This window comes from Oryctolagus cuniculus, chromosome 8 (assembly GCF_051225735.1).
Source record: "Oryctolagus cuniculus isolate XC-2025 breed Fujian yellow rabbit chromosome 8, ASM5122573v1, whole genome shotgun sequence".
NCBI classification, from domain to species: domain Eukaryota; kingdom Metazoa; phylum Chordata; class Mammalia; order Lagomorpha; family Leporidae; genus Oryctolagus; species Oryctolagus cuniculus.
In genome coordinates, this window is record NC_142874.1 from 43611952 (window position 1) to 43635067 (window position 23116).

Consider the following 23116-nt stretch of genomic DNA (forward strand, 5'->3'; position numbering starts at 1 on the left):
TGAAAGACCAATACAAACACATTAGGAGACATTCAAGCATGAAACAGCAGGACATGGCTGAAGGAGTTTGTAGTGTGTGACATGGCTGGAACTTGAGATATATGAATGAAAATAGTCAAAGATGATGAAAACTTGTTCTACAGTAGGTTTTGGCAAATATGACCAATAACAGAAGGATGTAAGTAGTGCTTGGGAGATAGAAGCTATTAAAGTTGTTAATTAACGAGAAGTGAGTTATGTTGGTATCAAAGAATGATTTGGCAAGTGTTTAACCCTCTTTAATATTCTGGAAGAGTCTGTATACAATCAGTGATATAAACTGGTAAAATTTGCCAGTAGAGCTATCTTTATGGGAAGGTTTTTTACTTTATGGGAAATTTACCTTATGAGAAGATTGAAAACATAAATTCAGTTTCTTTAATAGATATAGTGCTATTCATGTTATCTATTTTTGAGGGAGATTTGGTGGTTTCTGTCTTTCAAGACATCTATTCATTGTATCAAGATTGTCCAATTTACTGTTTTATAATATTCCCTTATTTTTTGTATTTAAAATCTGTTAGGATGTCTCATCTCTCCCAATTTTGGCATTTTAGATATTGATATTGTTAACTTGTGTCTTCTCTCTTATTTCCTGATCAGTCTACTTCAAGGTTTATTCATTTTATTTTAAAAATATAGATTTTCTTGATTTCATTGATTTTTTTTTTTATTTTTATTTTTTTTTTTTATTTTTGACAGGCAGAGTGGACAGTGAGAGAGAGAGACAGAGAGAGAAAGGTCTTCCTTTGCCGTTGGTTCACCCTCCAATGGCCGCCGCTGCAGCCGGCGCACCGCGCTGATCCGATGGCAGGAGCCAGGATCCAGGTGCTTTTCCTGGTCTCCCATGGGGTGCAGGGCCCAAGCACCTGGGCCATCCTCCACTGCACTCCCTGGCCATAGCAGAGAGCTGGCCTGGAAGAGGGGCAACCGGGACAGAATCCGGCGCCCCAACCGGGACTAGAACCCGGTGTGCCGGCGCCGCAAGGTGGAGGATTAGCCTATTGAGCCACGGCGCCGGCTCGATTTCATTGATTTTTAAAGAAGATTTATTTATTTACTTGAAAGACAGAGTGATGGGGGTAGGGAGGGAGAAGACGAAACAGAAAGATTTTCCGGTGTTGACTTTGTGGCATAGCACGTTGAGTTGCTTCCTGCAGTGCCAGCACCCCACATGGGCACTGGTTCATATCCTGGCTGCTCCACTTGTGATCCAGCTCCCTGCTAATATGCCTGGGAAAGCAGCTGAGTATGACCCAAGTGCTTGGGCCCCTGCACTCACTTGGCAGATCCAGAAAAAGCTCCTGGCTCCTGGGTTAGCCCTGGCACAGCCCTACTGTTAACTGCCATTTGGGGAGTGAATCAGCACATGAAAGATCTGTGTGTGTTTCTTCCTCTCTTTCTCTCTAACTTTGCCTTTCAAATAAATAAAATAAATTTTTAAAAAAAGAAAAAGATTTTCCATCTACTGGTTTACTCCCCAAGTGGCTACAATGGCTGGGTCTGATCCAGGCCAAAGTCAGGAGTCAGAAGCTCTATCCTGTTCTCTCACATATGTAGCAGGGGACCAAGTTCTCAGGCATCTTAGTCTGCTTTCTCAGATGTGTGAGCAGTATAACTTGTAGGCAGATAATTTGAATCTGTTAAATTTACTAAACCTTGGAATTTGGTCCAAAATATGCTCTATGTAAATGTGTATTACACTGGTATGGTGTACTGTTTTCTTTCAATGTCAGTTAGGTCCCATTAATCAATGGTTTATTCAGGTCTTCAATATTTTTATTAAATTTTGGTCTACTTGTTTTATCGATTATTGAGAAATATTGAAATCTGTTTATATTGTGGATTTGTGTTTCTCCTTTCAGTTCTTGGTTTTTGTTTCATGTATTTTAATTTATAAACAATTAGGACAGTTGATGAAATAATCTGTTATCATTTGACTCTCTTTAATCTAAAGATGTTTTTCACTCTAAAATCTACTTGGACTGACTTGCTGTCCCTTTATAATAATTCTGTTACCTGACCTTTATTTAATCAGTTTCTCTCCTTGTGAGTGAAGTTTTCCTGTTTTCTGCAGGCATGTTAATTTTTTTTTTTTTTTTTTGACAGGCAGAGTGGACAGTGAGAGAGAGAGAGACAGAGAGAAAGGTCTTCCTTTGCCGTTGATTCACCTTCCAATGGCCGCCGCGGCCGGTGCGCTGTGGCCGGCGCACCGCGCTGATCCGATGGCAGGAGCCAGGTACTTCTCCTGGTCTCCCATGGGGTGCATTGGGCCATCCTCCACTGCACTCCCTGGCCACAGCAGAGAGCTGGCCTGGAAGAGGGGCAACCGGGACAGACTCCGGCACCCAGACCGGGACTAGAACCCGGTGTGCCGGCGCCGCAAGGCAGAGGATTAGCCTACTGAGCCGTGGCGCCAGCCCAGGCATGTTAATTTTGAATGGAATGCCAACTGTACTGACTCTTACCCGGTTGTATGGTGGATACTTTTTTATTCTATAAATATTCTAGTACATTATTAAAGTACAGTTAAATTATTTAGAAATAGTTTGACCCATCTAAATCTTGATTTTAAGTTTTGTTAAACAGGACCAGAGCTGCGTTTTTTAAGGCTAATTTTTCCACACTATTATGGCAAAACCCTTCCTCAGCACTCTACCCATTCAATGCTCTGTGAATTAGGAGGTGTTTTCCTTCTTGCTTTGGGAATTGTGGGTGGTGTTTGCTGTAAGTTTTAGAAGTGATTTACTGGCTTCAGGCTTCTGACACACCTGGGCTAGTCAGCTGATTTGAACACTCCATGACTCTGGGGCTCTTAGACTTTGCCTCCCCTCCAATCTGCTACTCTGCTCTGCAGGTGTTAGCACCCTGGATCTCCTTTGCTTGGAGTTCTGCTTTCTGTACTCCAGGAGAACATTTTGCTCTGAGTTAGTCTTTCCTGCTGTGAGTCCTTCAGGGTCTCTCTCAACAGAATTTTTGGGAGTGGTGGATGGCACCACTTTCTATCTAACCTCCCAGGGATCACTACCTTTTATTGCTTCGTGTTTAGTGTCTTGAGAGTAGTCTTTTCCATACGTTATGTTTGTTTTCAGTATTGCTTAGGTACAAAGGTAAATCTAGTCCCATTTTCCTCAGAAATGGAAGCGTTCTGGCCCTTGGGATTGAGTTTTTCTAAGTGCTGTGTTGCAGCTTTCCATCTCATTTTCTTCCCGTCCCCCACTGTTTTTTTCTGTTGTGCTTACATTAATACAGTCCCAGAATCTTAGATTGTGGGTACCTTGTGAGTTTGAGCTCTCTCCATCCTTCAGGTAGTGTCTTCTGTGTTTCTGGGACTGTGTTAGCGATTATGAGCAAAGGATGACCAAGGCTAGTTGATTGAGGCTCATGAAGACTCCAGTCTGGTGAGAAACATGCAAAACTACGGGGTTTTGCAATGAAATCAGGTGAACGCCAAAATCTTATTAAAGTTTTGTTGAGAATGTGTAAAGTATAGGTCCTTTAAGAAGATGGCCTTATGGGAAAGTACATATGAAGTTGAATGTGAGCACAATATTTAGTTTCATATTCTGTTATGGAAGTGAATGAAAACTTGCACTATTCTTTTGTGGTCAACTGCCAACAAATAAGTTGAGGACATAATAGGAGGAAGAAAGCTGAAAACATCGAACAAAGAAGAAGAAAAAGAAAGAAAAGGCTTTCCATCTAATTAGGAAAATGGGACCTGAAGATTTTAGGTTCTTAGCATCAGGTTCTTTGTAACTTTTTCTTTTCCATTTTGTTTCATTTCTCTTCCCTGCTGTCTTCGAAGGGGGAAAAAAGCTGTTTTCTAGAACATTAACAAAGGTTTACCCCATTAATTTGTTTGAATAGTTTAGGTACCAGGCAGTTTTCCAGGGGCTATCATGCTGACCTGCTACAAAGAGATGGTCTGTCAATAAGCTGATAGTATTCTGACTGGAAACTTCAGTTCAGATAGCTAGGAAAGGCTGTTGGTGCCAATTTGAGTTGGTGACTGAGTTCATGAAGGAAGAGCTGGCATCAAGAAGAGAGAGGGTAGATACAATATTCTGGTATCTTTAAAATTAGTTTTATTAGTGCAAGTTTAAGCATTTTTTTAATGGAGTAGAAAGCTCATGTCTATAGAAAATCAATGTAAGGAATAATAGACAAAAATATTTACTTCTATATAGGAAAAATCATAAAGTTTAATTTATAATACAATTTTCCCATACCATACTTGAAAGGAAGGACTAATGGTAAATATTTTTAAGAAAAAAGTGTTTGAATATTGTTAGCATAAAAAATACAAGAGTGATTTTGACTATAGAAACAGTTCAAACATTTTGAGAGAAAATAGCTAAATCACAATGTACAGCACATTGAGGACAGAGATCCTACATGAGGAGTAAGTGCACAGTGACTCCTGTTGTTGACTTAACAAATTGACACTCTTGTTTATGGCATCAGTAATCACCCTAGGCTCTTGTCATGAGTTGCCAAGGCTATGGAAGCCTTTTGAGTTCACCGACTCTGATCATATTTAGACAAGGTCGTAGTCAGAGTGGAAGTTCTCTCCTCCCTTCAGAGAAAGGTACCTCCTTCTTTGATGACTCATTCTTTCCACTGGGATCTCACTCACGGAGATCTTTCTATGTTGAAGTTTTATATGGAAAATTTTCTTTTATACATATGAAAGGCAACTTCATGTCTCCTATATTAAAATCAGATGACATCCTTTCACACTTATTTAGATAATGCTGGCATTATGGCTTTGTTTTTGTTATGCTTAGATTTTACAAGGCTCTTTGAAACACTGATACTTTAATTCAGATACTTAATTCAGTCTGCTCTTTGTAAGTTTAACACCTGGTTCTTTACCTTATGTGCTGCTGTGAAAAAAGAACTAAAGTACATTCATGTTCCTTAATATTGTTTCTTAATATCCTTTGTGGTGTAATTTGGATTCTTCCTTCAAAAAAAAAAAAATCAGACTGCAGTTACTGTTCAAATTAAAAAACTGAATTAAAAATGAGTTGGAAAATAAATAAATACCTTCTTTGTTCTTCTTCATTACTACATTTGGCTTTTGACTTATTAAGATATATATTACATGCTAGTTCAGTAGAGATGGCTTTTATGATATATCATTTAGAATGCAAATTGTTTTTAAGCTGAGGAATATTGAAAATAAAATAGAACCAAGTAAAGAGTCTGAATTATTTACAGGCTCAGGACTTAAAGGTGCATCACACCAGCACAAATATTAAATTATGAAATGGGAATTTCAGTTTGCCATAAATCTGTCTCCCATAGCAGCTTAAAGTAAAATAGTTTTACCCATCTAAAGCAACATCAATTTGCCAGTCAGTGCTTCATGTATCAAAGAGCGTTCTGTGAAAATATCAATATCATTGGTTAATATAAATGAAATTAATTTTTAAAGCTGGGCTAAAGGTTGACGTCTGAAAAATTGCATTACTTTGCAGAAGAGAAATTTCTGTCTTCTAGTGAAATTTCAGGTCATGAGGGCAAGTAATTTTCACAATCTTCAATGGGAGCCAGTGAAATATGAACTTCATTGTCACCTAGCCCCAAAGCGATAAGATAAAATGAGCTGATACATCATTTGCTGTGGTTTTATCATCTCCCTCAGTAATTGGAAGAGAAAACACAAGAGTGTGTGTGTGTGTGTGCACCCTTCTAGCCCCTCCCAGCTGCCCCATCATCCACACCCAGGCTAAAGCCATTTTAGCCCAATCAATACAAAGGTCATATAATGCATTTTATTTATTTATTTTTAATTTTTCATGCTGACTAAAACTGCCAAGTAGAACATTAGAGTAATGAATATGTTTAATTGAATTTGTCACCCATGAAAATGCTGAGGGAGAATGCCATAGTACATCATAGTACTAGTAAGCAGAAGGAAACACACTATATAGATCAAAAACAATTAGATAGCTCATAATTGATTCCAAAGATAATTTTCTTTAGAGTTCCTAATCTTCATTTTTATTATTATCTTGTTCTTTTTGAAGTTTGGGGACATTCTACGTGTTCATGAGTATAGATATAAGAATATATTTACCATTGTAAAGTTTCCACCAGAGTCAACTGCATGTCATTTTCAAATTCAAAAATGTTGTCTACTTTTTTCTTAATGTTATGTCTTTAAACACTTAAAACTAAGATTGGCGATGAAGTAAATCATAAACTGTAATTCAGTATTATTAGAATAAACTAGGTACTATTGTTTGGTATGAAGTTTTAGAGAAAACTATCCCAAAGTAGAAAAACTATATTAGCAATAGTATTCAAACTTTAAAATACTTGATTAAAATTGCTTTATACTTATTTGTTCAAATTACAATTGCAAATAAAACATATTTGTATATATATTTAATAATGAGTTCATATATCGAAAGTATTTTCGGTATGTTTTCCTTTTAAATATTTTTCATATTTACTGTTTTTTATTAAAGTATGAGCCTTATGGCAGTAATTTTATCATGTTCCATGAAAATAGTATATTAGGATATATTCTAGACTTTCCTAGAAGAGGTCTCTTTCCTTATTTGATGGAATAGTTTATATTTTGTTTGTTAGGCTTAAAACTATTTTTCTGACATTGAATATATCTGTGTAGTTTAGAATTGAAATTTTAAATACCATTGATGCTATATATTATCCAATTATATTCTTATGACCAAATTCTTCAGAAATTAATATGGAATTATCTGAAAGAATAAAACTGCTCTTGAAATTAGGAAACATTTGAGATAGGGTTTGCAAATCTAGTTTAAAACATTAAGAACAGTATTTTTAAAAAACTTTTTTCTTTCTATATATGCAGATTCCTAAGTAAATCTTTTTTTTTTTTAAAGGTAAAATGTATTATCATCTTTTGGTATTTTTTATGTCAAGGATTTGAAAACATTTTAAATTTATTGAGGATAGTTTTGTAGTTTTTGAAATAAAACCTTATTTTAACTTAGGTAAAACATATAGAAATAGTTTAAATCCACTTTTTGAAAATGCTTTATGTTCACTAAGAGTACAATACATTTGGGTAATAACACATTTCTACTTTTTTTCTTTTATGAGGTTGAGAAGACAAAAGAGTTTTGTTTGGATCAACTCATAAACTTTTGTATAATGGATGGTTAAAGGGAAAGTGAGAAATATTTTACTTTTAAAAATAAATGCAACAAGGTGAAAAAATTTCCCTATGTGTTCATAGTATACTATTTGTAGTATAGAAGGAAGAAATGTATGCATTGTTTGGGGAAAATAACATGTTCTTTTTCAGAAAGTACAACTTTAAATAATTTTAAGGAAATTTTTATTTTTAATATAAAGGATATATCATAAAGAATCCACTACGTGTATTTTTACATTATAATATATATGAATATATATGTAAAAAAACACTGATTTCTTTCTCCCTCCCACCCTAACTGCAGCATTAACTAATAGTTGAGCTTTGTTGAAATAAACTATTAAAAAATTAGAAGTTTAATTCACTAATAATAATAATACTAAAAATAATAAAAGAAGGTGGCAGACATTCAAGGAGAGGGCTGTGGGCTTAGGCTTTCAAGCTATTCTGGACCTGGGGTCATAACAGCAGAGCAATGGTAACGATACTGTTTCCATAGCAACCGATTCATTGGAGGGCTAGACCTCTGTCTAGGGTGCTGTCAGTGTATGTAGAGTTTCAGTGAACAGAAAGTCCCAAAGAAGGGTCTGCTTCTACCTAATCCAGTTTTAATTGAACTCTAGAGACTTTGAAGTGAAGCCCCGGACCAGGCATATACTATTGCAATAAGAAATGAACCTCCCTTGCTTAGCTAGGCCTCAGCTGCTTTTCAGTACGGACACCTTTTCCTAATGAATACTTTAAAGAAATATTGTATCAATTTCAGCTAGTAATTGTTTAGGTAAGAGATTCTTCATTTCTGTTCTCAACTCCATCTGTCTTGACTGTAGCTGTAGAATTTCATTTGCTAATCTTTTCTTTTAAAACTGAGACTGGTATTTTTGTGCAAAATTTTAATTTTTCATATCTTTGGCAACATGAATAGCTTTCTGTCTGTACTGTTTTTCTCTGACTTTTAAAACGTTTGTTAGACCTTCTTGTACTTAACTTTTAAAGCACATTACCACACCTTCTGTGTGAAACCATTTATATCACATTTGAAAACATTCAAAGTCATGTTATATACTATTTATGTGCGTCTTTGTGTACTAATTGTGACAAATCTTACATCGGTATGGTAAACCTCAAAATAAGGAAAGCAATTGGCTCTGACAAAAGAGGAAAATGAGGGCAGGTGGGGTTGTGCTTAGGAATTTCAACAATATCTGTAATTCTTTCATTAATTTTTAAGCTATATGCAATAACATGGCAAAATATTAGGATTTTATAAGGTTGAGTAGTGAGTGCATAGGGATTATGTCATTTTATTTGCTTTCGGATAGTTTTGACATTTGGTAATAAAACAAATTTTAAAGGAGCATGACACTTGTTGTATTTCAAGTAGATCTTTGAATAACCATATTGTTTTGAGAAATGGAATATAAATTGAATGTTTGATTTAGTTTATTCAGTTCTGCTAATAAATGAAGTACCCTAGAATATAATTAAATCTTTGGTTGCGTCACCATGAGTTTGCAATGATTAGCATCATCATTATGAACAACACAATTTGATTTTATAGCTCTGCAGATATAGAGGCTAGACTTTCAGTCCAATGCACGATATTGCTCGCATCTCTCAGAGCTTGGAGGAGCCTTGTTGTTTTTCACTTTCCTCTGTCTCCTTTAACCCAAGTGCTGGAAAACAAATGTAGAAGGGTTTTAATTTAACAAATGTTTTACTCTTTTTTTAGAATTGTGATAATGTGGTACATAATGGAAGCTCTAGATTTTCTGGTTGGAAAACCTGAGAATAGGCCATGTTCTGTCACTAATTTGCCAAGGAAATTTATTTTAAATATTTAACATGTCTGGGCCTCATTTTTCATAGGAATATAGAACAGTTTTATATATTGCTTTGTAAGTGTTACAGGACATAGAGTAGCTTCTCTAATATTCTCTAGTATTTGATAAATACGGGGTAGCAAACTCATATGCCGATGGAAACTAAGCAGATAATAGTGAGTTAATGTTTATTTCATATTAGTAAACAGTAATGAGTGAAGTAGAAACTGTCAAAATGCAGAGTTCATGTGGCATATTTATTGAGGTTTGCCACATCCTCCAATCTTTCCTGAGAGGCCAGAAGTTGAATATTTATGTAATACCCATTTTTCTCAAGTATTTCCAACTACTTGATATTTTGTTAAAATATCATACAGGCCAAACACAGCAGGCATTTAACCTAGCTGTTAAGATGTCTGTATGCCCCATAGAAGTGCTTGGGATCAATTCACAACTTTGGCTGCTGAGTCAAGCAGACCCTGGGAGGCAGCAAGTGGAGACTCAAGTAGTTAAGTCCTTGCCACTGAGTTCTTGGCTCCTGGCTTCAGTCCAGCCCAGCAGCACTCATTGTGTGTATTTGGGGAGTGAACCAATAGATGAGGAAGCATTTCTCTCTGTCTCTTTCTCTCTCTCTAACCCATTTAAAAAAATAAATATATTTTAAAAAATCATATAGGCCAAGTAAATTTAATTTAGGCCATGTATGGAGCTTAGGTAGCTATACATCATAATTTCATTCAGTCACGCAGAAAAAAAAATCTCCTTTTGGAGAAATATTGTCCAGTACAGTAGAAATGGAGTAGATTCAGAATCTTTTCTCAGAAACAACTTAGATTCTGGTATTCTAGTGCAGAAGAAGCACTCGACAAGCGAATACAATTCTAGGTAGTGATAATTATCATGAAGAAGATCTGAAGGATTTGGGGTGGGATGAGATAAGGCCCAAAGAAATGGGGTTTAGATCCTGTGCCTGCTCTGGGGAGGTGACATAGGCAGAAATGTGAATCTTAGAATAAGCCAGCCCCATAGAGACTTGGGGGAAGAGCGTTCCAGGCAGGGCAGAAAACAGGCACAGCTAAGGCCCCGCAGGGAGTGAGCTTGGCTCTTTAGAAAGACCCAGATGTGAGGCTGTATAAACAATTCCAATGAGTTTATTTTACATGTAATGGGAGGTCACTGGATGACACACAGGAGTGATGTTACCTGATTTAAAAAAAAAAAATTCCGGCTTTAGAGGTAAGAATGGAAGACCAAACAGGAGGTCACTACAGACCCTGGTGATTTAGACTAGCCAAAGATCTCTGGTCATGATGAGAGAAAGGCATACTTTTCAAAAGTGTCTTGAGGGGCAGGTGTTTGGTCTAGGTGCTAAGTAGCCTCTTGGAACATGCACATCCCATATGGGAGTGCGTGGTTCAAGTCTAGCTTTCTGCTCATATTCACCCTGGGTAGCGGCAGGTAGGGTTTCAAGTCCTTGGGTCCCTGCCATCCGTGTTGGAGGCCTGGCTTGAGGTCTGGGCTCCTGGCTTTGGCCCTGTCTATTGCAGACGTTCGTGGGGTGAACCACGATGGAAGATCTCCTCTGTCTGTCTCTGCATCTCTCTGCCTTTCAAAGAAAGTAAAAATTAAAAAGTAATTTTTAAAAATCTTGAGTGTAGTGCTAGTATTTTTGTCCTTTTTCTTTCTGTTTATTTTCTCTTGATCCTACACAGTATTGGTTGTATGACAGAGTTAGTAGGATTTCTGTCATCACTTTCAAAACTGAAAGCTTAATTAGTTGTCTTGTCCTTTGAACTTTTTTGTTTTGATTTTCAAGAAACACTCCACCTTAGAGTTATACCCATTTTCTAGCTCCTGTGGTGCTAGAAACAGAATCATTTCTGTAGAAAAAATTGAAATTCATACTTATCAAAGTAATTAAGGATTTTTTATTTAAAAGAACACTGCATTTCACTTTGAAGAATATAGATTTGCTTGCATTTTGGATTTGGAAAACAGAAATGATGAACAGTTTGTGAAGGATAAATTCTTAATATCGGTTTCTTTTCCTTTCTTTGTTCTTCCTATCTTTATCCCTGGAATGCAGTTTCCCTTTCAAAGATTATTTTATTTGTATTTTTTTAGTGGTGATTACTTCTGAAAACTGTATCTTCATTTTTGGCCTGATTTGTTTGAGTTTCAGCAGATGTTGGTATCAAATGCATCTTATTTTCTTTATTAATATCATATAGTACTGGTATAAATGCTGAATCTAGTATTCCTAATACAATTAAACTTCTGAAATGAACTTTTTGAAGAAAACAAAACTTGAATAACAAAGCAACAAAGTGGCTTAGTACTAGAGACAGGATTACTTTGAATTGGCAAAGCATTTTAAGCAACTGTGTCTGTCACATGGGATGACAGGAATTGAAACAAGTTACTCTGACAACCACCTCCTCCACAGAGCCATTATGCTGAGTTCATTTGCAGGTTTGTATTTAGCCTTCACTGACAAAATGATACTTAACCTCATACAGTCTTTGTGCTTTCTGAATGAGTGACTGTTTTCCTAATCGTGACCTTAAAAGTGTGCATGTTTTTAAAGTTATGAACCCATAGGTATATTTTTGAAGCATGTAGAAAATTCTACTGTGTAAATTATAATATTGGGTAAAGCTGAATTTTGTCTGTGGAATTTTTTTAATGGACATACCCTTTATGAGGTCAAATTTTATTTATTTTGTTTTGTTTTGTTTTGTTTTGTTTTGTTTAGAAAGCCTTTATTTAATGAATACAGATTTTATAGGTACAACTTTAGGAATATAGCGGTTCTTCCCCCCATACCTGCCCTCCCATCCCATTCTTCATTAAGATTCATTTTTAATTATCTTTATATACAGAAGATCAACTCTATACTGAGTAAAGATTTCAACAGTTTGCACCCACCCAGACACACAAACAGTACATTTACTGTTTGAAGACAAGTTTTACAATTAATTCTTATAGTACAACTCATTAAGGACACAGGTCCTACATGGGGAGCAAGCACACAGTGACTCCTGTTGTTGATTTAACAATTGACACTCGTATGTATGACATCAGTGATCACCTGAGGCTCTTTTCATGAGCTGCCAAGGCTTTGGAAGCCTCTTGAGTCCACAAATTCTGTCAGTATTTAGACAAGGCCATAATCAAAGTGGAAGTTCTCTCCTCCCTTCAGAGAAAGGCACCTCCTTCTTTGATGGCCCCTTCTTTCCACTGAGGTCTCACTCACAGAGATCCTTCATGTTACCTTTCATAATCAATAAGTAATGCCACTTACGTTTTCTGAGAAGCAATGGATTACATATTTGTTTTTAAAGTCCCAATATGGGGTTCTGGGATTGTGGCATAGCAGATAAAGCCACAGCCTGGAGTGGCACCTGTATGGCACCCGTTGGAGTCCTGGCTACTCCACTTCTATACAGCTCCCTGTTAATGGCCTGGGAGGAGCAGCAAAGGATGGCTGAGTACTTGGGTCCCTGCAGCCACATGGTGGACCTAGAAGAAGCTCCTTGCTCCTAGCTTCGGACCAGCCCAGCTCTGGGCATTGCAGTCATTTGGGTAGTGAACCATTGAGTGGAAAATCTCTCTCTACTCTCTACCTCTGTACCTCTGCATTTCAAATAAATAAATCTTTAGAAAATAAGAAAAGTCCCAATCTGTATTTATTATTTTATATTTTATAATTTTATACTGCTTTTCATTAAATATATTTTCCTATAAATTACATTTTCTCAGTTTCTCTGCAAACTGTTACAATAGCTGTTAAATTCATTTTTGTAGAAATGACTGTTCTTAATGGTGCCTTTTCTGCCTTAGTCCTCATCACTTACGTGGCATTGTTTTCTCCTCACTAGATTCTGGCATATACAGAAGGGCTGCATGGAAAATGGCTGTTCTCAGAGATACGATCAATTTTCTCTCGTCGTTATCTTTTGCAAAATACAGCCCTGGAGATCTTTATGGCAAACAGAGGTAATATGCTGCAGAAGTGCATTGTTAACCAGCTAACCCAGCTAACTTCCGTCTCTATAGGATTTTTGTTTTTGAGCATGCTGTGTTGTTGCTGTTTAGATAGTGTGATGTACTCTACCCTCTGCGACACTCGTCTCTGTTCTTTTACCACATGCACTTTGTGGTTCCCCCCCCCTGATCTTTTGTAGGCTCATTTGTAGTTCTGTTTTTTTTTTTTTCCTGGCCATATCACTAATTGTGCAACACTTTATAAGTATTGGGAACAAATGTCCACTTAATGAGTTGTAGAGTTTTGATGTCTTTGGCTTTGCTTTGATGCTTAAGCTGCTTCTGGAAGGTGGCTGCAATTTAGAGGCAGAAGAGGATAAGCAGATACATTTATTTGATCTTTTGTCTATTATTATTTATAAAGGGACCATCAGAAAATAGTACTGGGTTGTCTTGGTTGCTTTGCATTATATCATTCTTGAAAGTTTATCAAGGGGTTGGTGCTGTGGTGTAGTGGGCAAAGCTGCCGCCTGCAATGCTAGCATCCCATATGGGTGCTGGTTCTAGTCCTGGCTGCTCCACTTCCAATCCAGCTCTCTGCTATTATCTGGGAAAGCAGTAGAAGGTGGCCCAAGTCCTTGGGCTCCTGCACCTGCGTGTGAGACCAGGAGGAAGCTCCAGGCTCCTGGCTTCAGCTCAGCTCAGCTCCTGCCGTTGTGGCCAATTGGGGAGTAAACCAGTGGATGGAAGACCCCCTCCCCCACCTCCTCTCGCTCTGCCTCTCCTTTTCTATCTGTGTAACTCTTTCAAATAAATAAATAAATCTTTTTTAAAAAAAGAGAAATTTTATCAAATTAAAAAGTCAGTTTTCGAGTTTAGAGTGGAACTTGTTGAAATTCATTACAACAAGGCAAGATGACAAGTTGAAGTTGAAGGGCATGTCATTGGGTATGAGTGGAGGCATGCAAGGGACATTGTGTAATACCTAGCAGTACATTGTATGTTTACCTGTGTGTTTGTAAGTTGATGGTTTCTTATTCTTCCTGTAGTTATTTTTTAACCTACACATGACAGCATATATATATGCACACTTTATTTATTTGAAAGTCAAGGATAGAGAGGGAGACAACACACACACATACAGAGAGAGAGAGAGAAAGAGAGAGAGAGAGAGAGAGACCTTCCATCCATTGGTTCATTCTCCATATGGCCACAACAGCCAGGGCTGGGCCAGTCCAAAGCCAGAATCGAGGAGCTCCCTCCAGGTCTCCCGTTGGGTAGCAGGGGCCCAAGCACCTGATCCATCCTTCGCTCCTCCTCCCAGTCTGTTAGCAGGGAGCTAGATCGGAAGTGGAGCGACTGGGACATGAACCAGTGCCCACGTGGAATGACAGTGTTGTAGGTGGTGGCTTTACCCACCGGCCCATAATGCTGGCCCCTACTTTTTTTTTCTTTTATGAAAATACACATCTTTTGGGAATACAAAATTTCTTTAGGGAAGGATGCTTTTCTCCTCCCCAGCTCATGCCTCTTTTTCCTAATGCAGACATTGTTCTTCGGAGGAAAAAAGCAAGAGAATGTTTAGCACTTTAGTTCGGGCTGCACTCTTCTTACTCCAGAGGGGTTGCAGCCTTACATATGTATTACTTGCTCATCCGCACTCATTTTCCCTGCCTGGGATTTCTGATGCACACTTGCTCCCTTGGTGTGTGTTTCTGTTGCCTTTTCCTCATGTCCTCAGTCATCTGCCACAACCTCTGATGGTTTTTTTCCCTTCAGATTCCCCCTGTATTCAGTGTAATAGTGGATTTATAAAGAAGGCTTATGTAAATGAGTAAATATTTTATAGGTGCCTAGGGAATTATCTGTTGCTTACTTATCTGCAATATATTGGTAATGCCATTGTTTAAAGGCTTCAGCAACATTGGTGACTATTAACTAGAGAGAGAGGAGCTTCCTCTGGATGAACGCTTGTGCTTCTGATGTTGATATTATCATATAATTAAATTCTCAAGACTTATCAAGTTAATGCCTTCTAATTCTTTTCTCATAATTTTATAGCTTTATTTTTGTGTTTTTCAAAATGAATAAAGATTTATAAATAACTGTCCTAAATTAACATTGAAATGCTTAATTTTTTTTTGCTTCTTTTTAAAAGATTTTATTTATTTATTTGAGAGTTAGAGTTACGGAGTGAGGGAGAGAAAGACAGAGATAGAGAGAATGATCTTCCATGAGCTAATTCACTCCCCAGATGGCCGCAACGGCTGGAACCAGGAGCCAGGAACTTTTTCCGTCTCTCCCACGTGGGTGCAGGGGCCCAAGCACCTGGGCCGTCTTCAACTGCTTTCCCAGGCCATAGCAGAGAGCTGGATCAGAAGTGGAGCAGCTGGGACTTAGTTGAACATGCACCCATATGGGATTCTAGCGCCACAAGCCGAGGCTTAGCCTACTATGCCACAGTGCCAGCCCCTATTAATATTCTCATGCATGTATAATTATTGAAATGAAAATGGTTAGAAAGCATTTAAATTTGACTACTAACCCTGGAGAGAGAATTTTTCCTCGGGAAATGCATTGCCCTGAATCACATGGAAATTTGAAGTGTAAACCTTGTGCAGTGTAAAGATACTATTTTCATTCTCTTCTTTGTTGGAAATAATTATAACTGATGATTTTGCAGCTATATCTGTAGTTTTTTTGGTGCTACATTAACTACATAAACTTAAACTTTTAAGTTGTTTTTTTCTAAAAATTTATAAACATATTTGACTTGCCAAACTTCTGTTGTGTAGATTCAAAGTTATAGCAAGATAATCTCAACTTCATGTCACTTTAATACAACAGTAGTTATTAGAAATTCAAAGAGTATCTAGAGAAGGAACTATTTATGATAAAGGAGTTTATAAGTGAAATGAACATTACCTCTGGCATATTAATACTAAAAGTTGGCATACACTGTAATAAATGGAATAGAATTTTGTTTAATAGATTTCTGAACTAAGAGTACATATTTTGTTAGTCTAGAAATTCAGTTTTCTTAAAGGAAATCAGATTGTGTTCTAATTTTTAAATATTATCTATCATAGTTGCTGTAATGTTCAACTTCCCAGACCCTGCAACAGTAAAGAAAGTGGTTAACTATCTACCACGTGTCGGAATTGGAACCAGTTTTGGATTGCCTCAAACAAGGTACTGTTTTATATGAGAAAATCATGAAAACATGAAACTAATCTGTATTAATATTCTTATAAAAGCCTATTAATATTTTATTAATGCTAATATGCATTAATACTCCTGTTTATTTTGAAATGCATGACCTGTTTTATACTTCATGGTAAGTTATAATGATTAATGTACTAAGTTTTATTTTGAGTCAACTGAATTGCAGTGTCTACAGGAGAGTCTCCAGCACAGAGTATGTGCTCAACAAGTAACCATTACATAAAATGGTCTCAAAGCTTTCCCAGCACTAAGATAAAGACATTTCATAAGATACATGTTTTATCTCTTTGAGGGAAAATTTAACTTTTTACATTTTAAAGTTATTATATTTAAAGCATTATAATATATCACAATGTATATTTTTACTCATGTCCAAATAATTCATATATGCTTTTGAGTTTTGCCATTAAAAATGTAGTGTGATGTTACTGTGTTCTCAACACAGTGGCCAAAATGAGAAAGCGAGAGACAATAGCAAGGGTTAGGTTAGATGTGGAACAACCAGAATTCTCATATACTTCTGGGGATGTGGGTGAAAATTGGTGCAGCCACTTGGGAAAACTCTTTGGAAATACTGGGTAAAATTGAACATACATATACCCTATTATTCAACAATTTTATTTCTAGGAAAAGGTCCAACAGAAATATATACATACATTAACCACAATCTTATATAAAAATGCTCATTATTCATGGATTGCATCTACCTAGAAGTGACCTAAAAGTCGACCAACAAAATGATGAATAAGTAAATTGTGTGTGGTATAATCATAGCATGGAATATGCAGCATTAAAAATGAATAAGTTATTGCTGCATGCAGCCACATGGATGAATGATTCCAGAAAGCCAGGACAAATGATTCTGCTTACATAACATTCAAAACCACTTAAAACTAATCTCTGGTGCTAGTTGTCCAGGAACCCAATTATTTTTTACGATTGGTAATTTTTATTTTAGTTTTTTAATTTTAATTTTATTTGAATGGCACAGAGAGAGGGGGACAGAAACAGAGAGGTATCTTCAATGTGCTTGTTCATTTCCCAGATACTTTTTTTTTTTTTAAGATTTATTCATTTATCTGAAAGGCAGAGTAAAACAGAGGCGGAGAGTTAGAGGTCTTCCATCTGCTGGTTCACTCCCCACATGGCCACAACAGCTGGAGCTGAGCTGATCTGAAGCCAGGAGCCAGGAGCTTCTTCTAGGGCTCCCATGTGGGTACAGGGGCCCAAGGACTTTGGCCATCTTGTACTGCTTTCCCAGGCCATAACAGAGAGCTGGATCAGAGTAGAGCAGCTAGGACTCAAATCGGCACCCATATGAGATACTGGCACTGCAGGTGGCGGCTTTACCCACTATACTACAGCACTGTCCCCATTTCCCAGATATTTGTAATGGGGAGGCCAGGGTAGGCCAAGGCAAAGCCGGTAGCCTGGAACTCACTTTGTGCCTCCCACGTGGATATTTGGGTCCCATGGACTTGGGTCATTATTTGTGATCTCCAGGGTGTGTGTTAATGGGAAGCTGGCATTGAGAGAAGAGCTAGAACTTAGCCCAAGCACTCTTGTGGAATATCGATATCCCAAGCAGTGTCTAACTGCCACACCGTGTGCCTGCCTTATATGAGTGGTAATTTTTGAGTGGGGACATAAGAAGACTTTTGAAACATTGCTGAAGGTCTATTTCCTGAGTGTGATGATGGTTACTCACGTATATTTTATGAAAATTCATTAAGTTTAATCACTTATGATTTATATGCTTTTATGTTGTAGTTTAAAAGTTATCCTTAATCCCACTGTTACTATTAAATTGAAAACATTTTTATTCCTAAACGTTTTTAATGGTGTAATTGGGATCACTCATAACCAGAGTTTTGGATTGTATTTTCCATTTAATAGGCCTTGAGTATAAGGGTTTAAAATTTTTTAAAAAACAAATTAAGCTCAAAGTTAATACAAAGAAAGAAGTAATAAAAATCTGGGCAGAAATACATGAAGTAGAGACTAGAAAAAAGTATACAAGATCAGTGAAACTAATAGTCATTTTTTGGCAAAGGTAAATAAAAATCAACAAATATTTAGCTAGAACAGAAAAGAGAGAAGACTCAAATAAAATCAGAATTGAAAGAGGGGATATTACAGCAGATACCACAGAAATAGAAAGGATCATATGAGACTATGATGAAGAATTTTACAAGGATACTTCAAAATTTTATGGAAAATGGAATTAGAAAGTAAGTTTATTTTAGTGTGAAAAATTTTGAAATCCATATGTAAACCTTTCATAATATGCATTTTTTATAAACTTTTTAAGTAACCTTGTACATTGGAAAATGATTACCACAGTGAAGTTTGTCAGCATGTCTGTCACCTCACATCAATAACATTTTTTTGTGGTAAGAACACATACAATTTATTCTCTTAGCAGATATTAAGTATATAATAGATATTATGATTATGAGCTATAGTCTCATGCTGCCTTTAGGCCAATGGCTCCTCATTTCCCTATCCCCACGCTCCTGGCAACCAAGAAACTCTATTTCCTCTCATAATAGGTATTGAGTGAATGAACATCAATACAACTTAGTTAACTAATTTAAGGAATGGAAAGAGTGAGGACACTAGAATTTTCCTACTGATAGAAACATATTAGAAGTGGAAATTTATATTTTACTTTTAGCATAGCTGATTTTGCCTTGAATTGAGATAGTTTTAGCGTGTTTATTTCAAATTATTCATGTATAAGTAGCAGTGAACATTTTGGTGGGAGCTATCCAGCCTGAGCTGGAAGACTTCCCAGGATGAGTCACTCACAATCCCCTTTGCAGTAGGCCTCAGTCCCTCACATCAGTCTCTGTGTCTGTCAGCAAGACCTGGCAGCTGGCTTCCTGCAGAGCAAGTGATCCAAGAGACAATGGGGCAGAAGCTCTCTGCTTCTTTGTCTTTTAAATAAGTAGAGGAAACAAAAAAACTGTCCATAAAGAAAAACCCAGGACTAGATGGCTTTATTAGTGAATGCTATCAATATTTAAAGAATAGAAGATTTCAGTCTTTCACAAACTCATCAAGAATATAGAGGAGGAAAGAACACTTCCTAACTCATTCTGTGAGGCCAGTATCATTCCAATACCAATGCTGAACAAACACAAGAAAACAAACAAGAAAAAACTATAGGCCAATTTTCCTCCTGAACAGATACAACAATCCTTTATAGAATTTAGCAAACCAAATAAAGCATTTTATAAAAGGGATTATATAGTGGCCATATAAATTTCACCAGGGTACTATGGATTGATTAAAATCTGAAAAATCAATTTATGTTGTAGACCAGTTTAATAGAATAAAGGACAAAAACCACACAGTTATCTCCACGGACTAAAAAGCATTTGGTGCACATTCATGATTAAAACTCTCAACTGACTGGAATAGAAAGGAGTTTCCATAAACCGATAAAATAGTCTGCCAGGAGCAGGTGTTTGACCAGCAGTTAAGCCACGGCTTAAAATACTCATGGCCCTCCTCAAAGTGCCTGTGTTCAATTCCCAGCTCTGGCTCTTGTTTCTGGTTTGCTGCTAATACAGACCTAGAGAGGCAGCAAATGAGGTCTGTAGTAGTTAAGTCCTGTCACTCACATGAGAGACCTAGATTGAGTTCCCTGTTCCCAACTTTGGCTTAGCCCTGTTCCAGCCATTGCAACAGATGGGAGTGTTCTCTCCCCTCTTCTCCTCCCTGCCCCCTGCATTAAAAAATATCTACCCAAAATTCCCATAGCATACATCATACTTAATGTTGAAAGGCTGAAATGTTTTCCTCCTGTGTTCAGGAAGACAAAAATATCCTCTGTTCTCACCATTTTTAGTCAGCATGTTATCAGAAATTTCAGCATGTGCATCAAGGAAGAATGTGCAGAAGTAAGGGAAGGAAAAATTAAAGCAAACCAGATTGGAAAGTAAGAAAAAGAAATCTTCATTCAGAGATCACAAAAGAAGTATAAGATTTGTAAAATGAAAATATAAACCATTTCTTTCTTTTTTGTTTTTTGACAGGTAGAGTTATAGACAGTGAGAGAGAGAGACAGAGAAAAAGGTCTTCCTTCCGTTGGTTCACTCCCCAAATGGCCACCACAACCGGTGCTGCACCAATTGAAGCCAGGAGCCAGGTGCTTCTTCCTGGTCTCCCATGCAGGTGCAGGGCCTAAGCACTTGGGCCTTCCTCCACTGCCCTCCCAGACCACAGCAGAGAGCTGGACTGGAAGAGGAGCAACCAGGACTAGAACCCAGCGACCATATGGGATGAGAAGAACAGAATTAGAGGACTTGCATTACCCAATTTAAAAACCTACCATAAAATTGCACTAATTAAGAGAGTTTGAGATTTATACAAGGATAAGCAGTAAATCAGTTGAACAGAACTGGAAATACAAAAATATTCTCAGTTGTTTTTCTACAAAGATGCTAGCACAATTCAATTAGAACAGAATAATCTTTAAAAATGGTACTGATACGTTTAAAAATGGATTTACATTTAAAAATGGATGTTCACATATAGGAAAGCTTGGATGCTGAAAACATGCTGTATATAAGAACTCAATACATGTCATTTACATATATATAAGAGCTAAAACTATAAGATGTCTAAAAAAAAATAGGAGAAAAGCTTTATGATGCTAGGATGGGCAGGGAGACCCAAAGGCCAAGTCCAAGGCCAGAATGCCTGAGAATGGGGTTGGGGGAGGGGAAGAGTTGATGGCCAGAACCAGGAGCTCCACTGTCTAAAGGTAGGAGAGGATGGATATTGTAGGTGAATGAAAGGAGGAAATTCACCCTTCCTTCTTTTAGTTCTGTTCAGTCCTCAAAAGACTGAAAGGTGCCCATAGTGGGGACAGCAATCTGTTTCACTCAGGCAACTGATTCAAATGCTAATCTCTCTGGAAACATGCTCACAGCCTGTCCAAACATAATGAGGTACCAGCGATCTCTGGGTATCCCTTAACACAGTTAAGTTGAAACATCAAAATTAACCATCACAACCTTTTATCTAGAATGTAAAAAAAGATTTGAATAGTCAGTTCACCAAAGAATATAAAAAAATTAGTAATCACAGGAAAAGATGCTCAACAATGGGCACTAAAACTAGAGAAGATACCATTTCATACCAACTAGAATGGCTATAATGAAAATATATAAAATAGTAAGTTTTGGCAAACATTGTGGTAATTTCTTCATACATTGCTGGCTAGACTGTCCAGCGGTTTAGATATTTTGGAAAACAATTTGGCAGCTTCTCAAAAAGTTTAACTTAACACACAACACAGAAACTCTATACTTAGGCATCCACTCAAAAAAAATGAAAATGTATGTTTGCACAAAAGTATGTATGTGAATGTTCATAGTAGAATTATTCATAATAACTAAAAACTGGGAACAGTTTAAATGTCCATCATTAGATAAGCAAAATATGATTTATTCAATATTCATATGAAGAATTACTATTCACCACTAAGAAGACATGAACCAACAATCCATGCTATGTTGATGGAACTCAACACTGTTGTGGTTAGTGAAAGAAGCCTTGCACAGAAGGCAACCTAATGAGTAATTTTATTTATCTAATGTGTTCTGAAAAGGCAGGTTTATCCAAACAGAAAATAGATTGATAGTTAATTGGAGCTGGAGGTAGGACTGGAGATTAATAGTAAGTAGATACAAGGCAAGTTGTGTGGTGATGAAGATGTTCTAAAGTTGATTGTGGTGATAACTGCACAATCTAGAAAATTTTTTAAGAAAAATCATTGAATTATACACTTAGAATGGATACATTTTATGGCGTGTAAATTGTACCTCAATGAATCTTTTAACAATATAGTCATTGTTTCCATGTGTTAAAAATAATTGTGACCACATAGTTCTCTGAGACTATATAGTTTGAATGTCAGAATTCATTCTGCCACCTATTTCCTACTGTTCAATATTGATCATTTGTGTTCATTAGTATTTATATTCCCTTAAGAGAACTTAGAAAACGTAGTCTTCTGTTAAGCTGTATTTTAGAAACTCAGTAGTTTATGTCACCCCATAAGTAGATACCTAAATAATTTAGGATTCTCTTTTACCTTGCTATAACAATATGCAAATATAATCTTAAAATTTACTTGGTACAAATGTGTCTTTAATATATGACTATTAAAATTGATAAAGACATGAATAGAATTTTATATGTATTTCACAATTACTGTAATTCCTTTTTTATGTCAGTAAATCAGTGAATTATTAATCATACCACTATTAATCAACCTTGTTGGAACCTGGATATTATAATGACATTGTAATGACAGCTTACCTGAATGAATGAATATTTATAATAGACCTGTGGCTGGTCCAAATCATTTGTTAACTGTTAAATGTAGATTGAAATGTCTCCAGTATTCATTAGTCTAACATGAATAGGAATTTTTAAAATTATAGATTTCATTATGAATGAATAAGCACAGATAATTCATGATTTATTATTGTGATATAATTAATCTTTAAATTTACTGTATGTTGGATTCTTTTTCTTGTAGGCGTATTTCATTAGCTAGTCCACGTCAACTTTTCAAAGCTTCTAATATGACCCAGCGGTGGCAACACAGAGAGATTTCAAATTTCGAATACTTGATGTTTCTCAACACAATAGCAGGTAATCTCACTTCACACACTGACTTATTTCAAACAGTAAATGATTAATTGTGATATATTATTTTGAGTACTAGTACAAGTGGCTTACTTTTATTGTTAGTATTACTACTAGCTTACTTTATCAAAATATTTGATAATAGAATTTTCATTTTATATGTGAACACTTGACTACTTGAAAGAAATTTAAAATAAGCATAAAAAGTCTTTCC

General features: G+C 36.5%; 1 protein-coding gene across 2 annotated transcripts in view; it reads left to right on the forward strand.

The window, feature by feature from the left end:
* The window catches only part of LRBA (LPS responsive beige-like anchor protein), a 751045-nt gene that overhangs the window by 518966 nt on the left and 208963 nt on the right, over positions 1-23116 (forward strand). For both annotated transcript variants that reach the window (XM_051819347.3, XM_051819348.3), the window contains exons 40-42: positions 12903-13020; positions 16098-16200; positions 22793-22908. In XM_051819347.3, coding sequence (XP_051675307.3) covers positions 12903-13020; positions 16098-16200; positions 22793-22908 — 337 coding nt within the window. The remainder of the gene's footprint in view (positions 1-12902; positions 13021-16097; positions 16201-22792; positions 22909-23116) is intronic.